Here is a 10,827-nt window from a genome sequence, read left to right on the forward strand (position 1 = left end):
TGTGTGTGTGTGTGTGTGTGTGTGTGTGTGTGTGTGTGTGTGTGTGTGTGTGTGTGTGTGTGTGGCTCCTGATTTTACCAAAGGATAACTCCCATTCTGCTTCTCCTTCAGATTGCTACAAATGAATTTTCTTACCACAGCCATAGAGCTTGATGTATAGAATGGAGGCATTCTATCAGTGTGTAGTTTGCATGATTAATGTCCCTGAAAAATGCAAATTGTATAGTGGAATTACACACAAACACATAGATATTGTGGCAAAGTGCACATACCATCTGGTGACTTATGTATAAACCCACCTGGAGAGAGAGAATAACAGCAGGACAAGGGTCGATAGTAATTTCCTTCAAATGTAGTAATTTCCTCCAAGTGCATAAATCTCTACTGACCAGACTAGAAAACGCCTAAACTTGATTACACAAAACAACTGCCTTTACCACACACACACACACACACACACACACACACACACACACACACACAAACACACACACACACACACACACACACACACACACACACACACACACACACACACACACACACACACACAAAAGCTCAAATATGCACATGAATGTACTGACACAGCCAAAATAACACACCCAGCCTCACACACAGGCAGTTAGTGTAAGGAGACAAGACAAATACTTCAATTCATGGTGACTCAAAAAGGGTTTCTTCAATATTGATTGCCTCTCTGATTGCCAGCACTGATGCGTTTCCATCCAAAATCATTTGCCCTCCCTGCTGTTCAGAACCACAGGTAAACAGACAGTAAAAGTTAGGGGCCATCATCACTGCGCAAACATCCTTTTGTTGTTTTTGCTGTCATTGAACGAGTGCACAGTAAGCCTTCCCTTCAAAGTGACGGTTGTCAGTGTTGTCTTCAATAAGATAACTATTATGTGAGTTCTATGGGGCCAAAAATGTCAACCAATCACTTCCTATTGACAGAGTGGGAGTGAGTGACCCGAAAATAGATAGTAGCCCAAGCAGCGAAGGCTGGAGGGCTTCGACCCTAACGCTTAGAACAAAAACCAAGACTGTATGTGGTGGCTGCATTAAAGAGAAACGGCAACAGTGGGGTTTAAAGAATACTTACACGAAAAACATTACCAGTACCTTGTCTTTCCATTATCAGAACATTGGCTGACTGCAAATGCACATGAAAATGATAAATATTAAGGACAAAATAATTATGTATATATAAGAAATCCTTTGTCATTCATTTCTCGTTATTTGAGCTCTTTCATACGTCTTAAACAACAAAGACCTCAACTTTGTTTCCAAGTCAATATGGAGAATAAAGTACATAACAGTCGATTGAAATATCAATACGACTTTTAAGGCCTTGTTTCAACGATTTAAATGCACTCTACAATATTATCTAACATTTCAGAATACTCTGCATGAAGGGATGCAGTTCTGAGAGAAACAGAGGAAATTTGTGGTAAAATATTTCCATTTAAATGTTTGTCATCAAAGATCCATTCTCAACTGTAGCTATTTGGAAATGGCACAAAAAAACAGAACATGGAAAAACTCGTATATAAGTCATGAAATTTGAACGAGCCATGGAGTTTTTTGAATTAAACAAAACTTTATACATATCAACTAAAATATAAACACTGCATGATCTGACAGGATGTAAATAGACGTATACTCTTAATGCACTGGATTGGTTGGTGATGAAGAGCTGAACAGTTTGTTGAGGTAAAAAATCAGTAAAGCCAGAAAATGACATAACTAGATTTAAGTACCGGTAGTACAATTTTCCTCCTTCCTTGAAGCATTTGTCCTACATTTTACATTCACTAATCAATGGTGACGCCAGCCGGATTAAAACCCAATGAGTTTGTCCCAGTGACGTGTATAAATAAGGCGTATCAATTCGATTACTCAGTAGAAACGCAGCTGGTAGTGTAAAATCATATGCAAATGTTAAGCCAACCTAAAGGGTCTTTACATGTGCTTGTGGTCACATTATGTTCAACATTAATATAACAGCAGCTGAAGGGCAACAACGGTGCTTTTAAAATGAAGAGAGGAACAAGCTGTCAACCGACCCTCTGGGAGTCGTTCTCCAGGTACAACCATCAATATGTACCTGCCAACACGTAGTGAGAACCATGCCACCAAATGAGCTCATTAGAAATTAGACAAAGGCCAGGGTTTCCACCTGGAAAAAGAACACGAGCAACCTCTTGAACACCATGACAAGCATGTGATTACCATGACTGCTGATCTACCATGTAAGCTACTGAGGAGGCCATGCCAGAAAAATACACACAGGACTCCACAGATCGCTGAGGACAAGCTCTTATGATACTGGGCCAAAGCAGACTATAAACTTTGCCCTGAAGTATTTCATGGACTAAGAACAAACAGAACAACAACGATTTGTTGTCTCAAAGAGATCAGCTTCTGATTGGTGCATGTCAGGGGTAACCTACTTACTTCTGACATGGCGATACCAAAATCTGTGGGAATACTTGTAGCTTGATGTCCATATAATGACATGATTTTTTGAGTGGATTGATTAAAACCACAGCATGTGCATGTGTCAGTCTTCAAATTTACACAATTATGACCTCATTTTCAAATTTGGCATTTTATCAACAAGCCCTTACAGATCAGTCAGGAACTATTTTCATTTAATTTTATATATACTGTATGTGTGTATATATATATATATATATATATATATATATATATATATATATATATATATATATATATATATATATATATATATATATATATATATATATATATATATATGCATGATAATTAAGACTTCTTGAATTTTTTGCTATTAATTTGTTTAGAGTAATAACATGATACTGCACATGGGATATATCAGATGCAAGACTATCATACTTGCCTTTACAATGGAAGAACACACATGTAAGAGCAAGCTAGCCCTAACTTACATAAAAGCATTTGTTGCACCACAACCAATACCGTGTGGTACCCTTGGATTCTTTTACAATGCCCTTTTTTACAGTGCCTTCTTTTATAATCCCTCCCACCCTCCGGCAGTGGAGAAAAAGTAAACAGAAGACGCAGTTGTCAGTGTCAACATTTGGGATGATTGCTGACGGTGCTGGGATACATGTAAGAGAGACCACAAAGAAAACGAGTGAAAAACAGACATGGAAAGTTACTGTATGTCAAGCAGTCTAGAAGTAGAAGTTATGGGGAGTAATGGAAAATTTTCAATTACTGTCTCCACAGAAGAATACTGTCTTTCACGTTTGTGTCTCATTCATTAACACTGCCCACTTCCTATTTTTTATGATTATTACCCATATAGGTAATACAGAGACAATAAAAAATTTTAAGTCTTAATCTGAAACAATTACGACTTGAAAAAAAAAACTCAGACGGGCAAGGGTCCAAGTAGAAGAGCAGACCAAGGCAAACAATGTCAACAAAGAAGAGGCAACACTCCAAAGTCCAAGAAACAGGAAAGGTCAGAGAAAAAGTGCAAAAAAAACCCCCCAGAAAAACAAATAAAAGTTTGAACAGTTAGACAAAGTGTTCAAACATGAACGTTGAGGAGGAAGTAAAGTAAATACTGATAAAATACCAGAGATAAACACACTCAGAAAACAGTCAAAATTACATATCCTGTTCAAAAACATTACAACGTTTGATTGTTTTTCTCCATCCAATCGATGTACAAAACAAACCTCCAAATTTGCTGAACTGTTTAAACAATTCAAATGAATAATCCAGTGCACTACAATTTTTAATTTGGCCAGGCATCTGATGCTAATCTTAACCTTTGAATATTTTTAACATCTAGTTCAGGCACATTTTTGTCTGTAGAAAAACAGAAAGACACCCAGATACAGACACGTAACACAAATAAAAGCGAGGACTAAACTGCAACACCTGATAAAGACTTACACACACTACACACAGGCATCAGCCTACATCTGTTTCTCAACAGTTTGCAGTGTTTCAGTGGACAGTGTTTATGTGTGTGTGTGTGTGTGTGTGCGTGCGTGCGTGCGTGTGTGTGTGTGACAGTTTGTGTGCTCACCTGATCGATGACTAAAATAGAATATTTGAGCTTAAGGCCATTCACAGCCCAGTCCCCTGGTGCCAGTTAAGTGCATCAGAGAGTAATTTATTCTTCTGTGACCATGAGTGTGGGATAGGAATGGTTTGTGTGTACAGTCATTCATGTATGTACTACTCTAAAGAATGCGTGCTTTTGTAATGTGGGAAGGACAGCGTTGCTAGCGTATTGATCCTAGCTGATACCTCAGGCTCTGCCATCGATCCATAAAGTGTATCCATCTCCCTGCTGCGTCTGATCAAAGCTCTGATTCCAGTGCCATATGGTATCAGAGTAATATGTGTATTACACTCTCTTGCTCTTTTACTGCCCTGTTCTCTCTCATTTAATAATTATAGCACCATTTAAATAAGTGGCTGTTTTAAAAAGGATAAATAATTGTGAATATTAAATTAATTGTGAGATTGTTATGTGACTATGACACTTGTTTGCCTGTTTCAGTTTTTATCAGAAACAAGTTAGAACTTCTTGAAACCTTGTTTCAATAACATTTTCATAAACTACACGGCCTTGTCCTCTTTTTTTTATCCTCCCTTTGAATGCTGTGACAATCACTGACACAATATTGTAATCCAAATGATCTAACTAAGTGACAGTTCATTCATATTGCTCTCTATTAAGTCATTGTCTCCTCACTGATATTTCTCATTACGACACCTTTTACACACAAGCATTTGTCAAAGCGGAAACCATGGCGACACTGTACATATGTTATTGTGAACATTTAAAAAAGCAAAGAAACATGCACAAATGCACAATGTACATGCTGTTGGCTCAGACAATGTTACAACACACACACACACACACACACACACACACACACACACACACACACACACACACACACACACACCTGGCCATAACCATGGCATTTCCACTCTACCTCAGGTTGAGAGGTGGGAGGACAGCAACCAAAACACACACTCCCCTGGGGGGGATGAGGAGCCAGGTGACTCAGACATTAGCAAACCCTGCCAAACCTGTTCATGTATTGTGCTGCAAGATGACATGGTTTCTCTGTTACTAAGGAGATGGTATTGAAATCTCCTGAGAATACAGTAACTGCAGTAACCAAGGGATGGAGGCAGGTTGGGGAATAGCTCACTGATGGCTGGTAATACGGCATTAACCTCACACAAAGACACACATTTTTATATGGGTAAACCAAACGCATCAAGGCAAACTATTTAATTTCCAATCATAGTGAGCTTGGATAAGCTGCCATGTAACCCATTAATGGATTCGGATAAGTGCAGGAAGATAAATGAATGCATGAAATTATAAATGTAATCAGTGGACTGCATAACTCCACCAAGATCCAAAAGTCCCCCTTAATTAAATTAAAAGAATTCAAATTTCAACAAGACATGCTCCATCAAAGTGACTGCCCTCAAGGTTCTCCTCGCTATTTGGATATACTCCAAAAATCAAATGCTTCCTTTTTTTGGGCACATGCTTTCCCCTTCAGAAAGTGTGATATAAATCTTTCAACTGGTTTATCAATAATTAACAAACATTCTGGCAAAAGCTCTGTCATGCATTACAGTCTGACATGGTGGTCAGGGGAACAGGTGCTCCACAGACAACTGCCCTGTCTCCCTTCCTGTTCACCCTATACATACACAAAACCCACTTTCAGTGCAGGTCTGAGCTGTGCCACCTGCAAAAGTTCTCAGATGACACAGAAGTTTTACGGTTTATAAGGGGCAGACAGGAAAGGCAGTACGCAGGTGGATGGATTTGTGGAGTGGGTGGGGATGGAATCACCTGCTTCTCTCTTTGGAGACTAAAAAGACGGCTGTCATCTTTCTCCTGATTCAAGGAGGAAAAAGAGAGCTTTACAGCCCCTTTTCATTCTGGGGGGAGGCAGTGAAGACAGTTGGACGTGATCATCGAAAATGGACTGAACTAGGAGTCCAACGGATTGACAGTGCACACAACAAAGGGGGGTGAGCAGACTGTTCTTCCTGCTGAAGCTCAGGTCCTTCTACAAACTGAGAGCTGGCTCCATAATTGCCTGTTAACAGGAGACAGTCAGGGCAGTGGTGGGGAGGACACTGAACAAACTGTTGTCCATCATGGACAACAAGCTCCACTCTCTCTACCAGCCTGGACAAACAGCAGAGCTCTTTCTCAGCTATGCTGACACAAAACCATTTCAGGAAGTCTTCCCGGGCAAACATTAACTAATGAACTAATCACCTGTCTAACTCACTAATAACTGTCCCTCTATCTATCTATCTACTCTTATTTCAGACAGCCATTCATCAGCAACTCCATGGTTTTATTCTAATTTTGCCTTTTTATGAGCTAAATTCATGAGTCAGAGTTAAAAAGTAACATTTTATTCAGTACTCAATTATTCAGTACTCTTAAACAAGCAAATGGAAAACAGAATATCTCAAATAAGTCTTGTGATATTTCTTTGAGGGCACTGATTGAATTTCCTAGGAATAAAAATTTCAACTCGAGTGTTATTGGTGAATATAAGAAAAACCTTTTTTTTTTCTCTTTTGAATAAACTTTCAGCTTTCGACTGCAGAGCAAAGTCAAAGAAATTACCGTAAAGGTTTCCTTGCCTGAAAAGGATTAAGTACAATGATGACATGCCATCAAAATGATCTCAATCCTTCACAATGATGTGCAGAGGGACAGTGTGAGAGGGAGAAACAACATGACAAACATGTTAAGTGCATAAGATAATTTCACTTTCTTATTTGTCCAAACCCTGAAATGGAACATGTTTTCCCAGATTCAAAAATTTTCCCAAACCTAACAGGATGTTTTCTGCTCAGCATTTGAAACCCTTGCCAATACCGATTAACAAATCATCACAGGTATTGGCTCACTGAGCAGTCTCCAAGGAGAAACATGTCAGCACTGAAACCAGCTCAATGAATTCCATTGTGTCTTTTAACAATATATTCCCTGAAAAGATCTGTCAAGATTTGGTGTGCTGTTTATTGTTAAAAAGAAACCTGTGACAATATAATAAGTTTATGTTTTTATTGTATTTATATAATACACATTTAAAGTCTTTTACCACAGCATAATCTATAAAATAATTGTGACTGAGGTGTCAAACTTTGCAGGTCTCCCTTGCAGGAGGGTAAAATCAGCTTGTGTGTGACCTGTGAGGTTTACTGCATGCTTCTGTGGGTCACACTGGGTGAAATAACCCACGCTGCATTCCTCACCCTTTGCATATGCAGAGGAGGAATCCCCCCCCTCTCTCCTTGAATGAGGAATAAAGACCTCTTTCAAACAGCTAAATACACCCCAGCCTTGTCCCCCTGCCTCCTGCGTCTGCTGCAATCAAGAAAACCAGACAAATACGCACCAGCCATAACCGTGCGTAAAGATTTTTCCACGCCTTGTTACGCGTTTTAATTAAGAAGCGAAGCCTCTCTCTTGACAAGCAGACACCGAAGTGTCAGCTGTCAAACATTAACATGACGGAAACCTCTCCAGAGGACAACACCCGGTCGTGAGATTACGCGTTACCGTGCGCATTTGCGCGTGGATTTCTGCGCTTTATACAACATCAAATCAACACGCAACATGGTTTTATATCCAATCCTCCACTTATAACCAAGTTGTTTTGATTGTATTTCCAGTGGGATCACCATGTTGCACTCATATCTGGTATCTAAGTGTGTATATATGGAACGTCGTGTTCGTAAGAACCAGAAATGACATATTTACTGTAAACGCGTTAACGCGGTAAAGCCAACCAGCAGGACGAGTTTGAAATGACTTCACGGGGTTTGAACAGTCACAAGACGGATTTCATAGTTGCATAATCGCATAGCTATACACCCACTTTGCTGTAGCAGTGTTGTGTTATTGTGAAGTCATTATGAAAGCTCGTTTTAACGCGTCAAGCGGAGTAAAAGTGACACAGTGACACCACAGCGCTTTAACTTATCCAGCGTTACTCGTAAGCAGAAGGAACACAACGCTGATACTACTGCGGGCTGTAGTTGAGGTGACGTGGGGATATTTTTCCGATGGTATTCTCGATCATCACCAAAAAAAACCACACACACTTGAAGTAAAACAGAAACTTCCACGGAGTTTAGGGTGGGCTACAGGTGCCTTCCAGCTGCTGCCTTTTTTTTTTACCCTTTACCCTGCCAGACTATAAACAGGTAAAAATAGACACACGCTCCTACCTGCAGGACACGGTGATTTCAACTTTGGTGGCCGGAACAGAAGGGTTGAGTGGGTCGAGATCGCCTACCGACGACGCCATGTTTCTGAAACTGTTATTCATCCTGTCAGGAGAGGGTTTTTTTTTTTTTCTTTTCCTTTTCACTCGTGGTCCAGCCCCCTTTTTTTGTGAACGGAGAAAAGAGGACAGAGGAAAAACTGTGCGCGCCTCTTCGGAGAGAAGTGGAGCAAAGGTGCTGGAGAGGGAGAGAGAGGAGCTGGGAACGTGATGTCACTCTCTCTTTCTCCTCCTCTGTGCAGCTCTGTGTGTGTGTGTGTGTCTGTGTGTGTGTGTCTCCATTCCATCTCCCTTCACTCCTTTTTCTTTATGTCATCTCCTTCCCCCCTCTTTCTGTCCGTCTCTCACTCTTTCAGTCGTTTTCAGTTCAGTTGACTTCAGTGCATTTATAATTCAGCGCCTCCGATTTAGTGGCATGGAAGCAACTACAATGATATAATCATCAAGAAAATAGAAGGAATGTCTTGAAATCTCTCTCTCTCTCTCTCTCTCTCTCTCTTTCTCTCTGTGTGTGTGTGTGTGTGTCTGTGTGTGTGTGTGTGTGTGTGTTGGGCACACACCCATTTCCCCTTCCCTGTATACACTCATTCACATCAGTTCAGTTCAATTCTGAGAGGGTTTCTGGCAGGAAACACTCATTTATTCCTTGGACAGATTCACTCCTTAAAGAGCCAAAGAGGCGACAATTTGTGAGCCTGGCTGATTTTAAACATTTTGTTTTGCTCATCTCTTGCCCCCCCCACCCCCACCCCCATACAATGAAGAGCACATCTATCTTCACAGTTATCCATGAGCTAGTTCTTTTTGCAAACAACTGTAGATATAAAGTGAATTCAGTGTACTGTACACACAAATTTGATGTGGGTGATGTGAATGATAAATAAAAACAAAATAAAATACAAATATTTGCATTGTTTGCATCTTTGCAGGACTTGAAAATCTTAAACTTGTAGAATACATCCACATGATGTTGTGTACAGCTTATACAGCACTGAGATTTCCCAGACATGACATATGGAGACATAAGTAGGGCATTGATGCATATATCCTCTTCTCCACTCATTTGTTGCCATTATTTTCAGAATCAGCATTATTGGCCAAGTTTGTGCAAATAAACAAAGAATTCGACTCCTGTTGTGACGTTCACACAATTAAAGGAAAACAAAAAGTTGCCACACATTCGATGTGACGACATTCATAGCAGATCACTCTGGATAAACTTGCTCATTTTGGTTTCTTATTGTAATCCAGTCCATCCATCCATGTGCAGCACATCCAGTTCCACTGCTGCACAAATTTGTGGTGTCAGAGATTATTAGTACTCTCACTGTTCGGGTTTGTGTAGAAAAGCTAATAAGTCCTTGTATTTATTCTCTCCTCTGACTCTCCATGATACAAGGATAAGCATCTGAATTGATCAACAGAGAGGAAGACCTTCTGCTGACAGAGAATACAATGACATGATGAATGTGATGGGATAAAGAGGAGAGTGGCATTATGAGGACATGTGTGTGTGTGTGTGTGTGTGTGTGTGTGTGTGTGTGTGTGTGTGTGTATGATTTGAAAAGACACGTACAGTATATTGAACTGTTTGTATCTTTCTTTGAAGAGGTTATCAGAAGGTGTCATCCATCCGAACAAATGCCACAGTCATGTGACAATGATGGGATATTTGCTCATATAACGGTGTTCATAAATGACATCATGTCTGCTCCATGTTTCTAATCCAGCTTGTCAGTCAGTGTGTGCAGTAGCTATATTTAGAATTATAGTTTACCGGTAAAACACTGAGTAATGCTTAGTCATTTAAAAATTTCCATGACTCTTGTTATGTAAACATGATGCTCACACACGCACACATATACACACACGCACACACACACACACACACACACACACACACACGCACACACACACACACACACACACACACACTGACAAAATGATTCAGTCAATGCTGTGAGGATGGTCATGCCCATTAATCATAATCCTGCGAGTGAATTCCAAAATATGCATAAAAATGAAGCAATTTGTTAGTATTGAAAGGCAGTGAATTATTAAACATGGCCTCAATGTTATCCCATTTGTCTACGTAGAACATACCTATACATGGTGTAGTTGTAGCATTAATGTGTTTGTATATATCAGGTAAAAAGGCTTTTGATGCACACATTTTACTTCAGCTGAAGTTTAAAAAATGTTCTTCATCTCACTTCAGATGTAATGGACCACTGCATTAACTTTTTCACATCATGAACAAAATGATAATCTGGGATCAAGGCAAGTAGATCCACATCTTCAGGCACTTAATAAACATCCAAGTTTTAAAATATATGCTTTAGATGAGAAAAAAACCCCATCATCATAGGACTCATTTGTATTTGGGAGCTTTTCTAATTCACATCACGTGATCCAGAGTTTGACTGCATGAACAGAGCTTTCCCAGCTGTCATAGAAATGTAAATGCTATAATTTCCATTTCAAAAGCACAGGTTGGGAGTTCTTA

The 10,827-nt window shown here is 39.7% G+C and overlaps 1 protein-coding gene across 1 annotated transcript in view; it reads right to left on the minus strand.

Annotated features, from left to right (window-relative positions):
- LOC137589134 (copine-8) overlaps positions 1 to 8,713 on the minus strand; it is a 72,757-nt gene extending 64,044 nt beyond the window's left edge. The window contains exon 1 of the mRNA XM_068306645.1: positions 8,266 to 8,713. Within this exon, the coding sequence (XP_068162746.1) occupies positions 8,266 to 8,366 (101 nt within the window). The 5' untranslated portion in view covers positions 8,367 to 8,713. The remainder of the gene's footprint in view (positions 1 to 8,265) is intronic.
- Positions 8,714 to 10,827: the final 2,114 nt, after the last annotated feature.

The sequence above is a fragment of the Antennarius striatus genome, chromosome 22, assembly GCF_040054535.1.
Source record: "Antennarius striatus isolate MH-2024 chromosome 22, ASM4005453v1, whole genome shotgun sequence".
Taxonomy (NCBI): Eukaryota; Metazoa; Chordata; class Actinopteri; order Lophiiformes; family Antennariidae; genus Antennarius; species Antennarius striatus.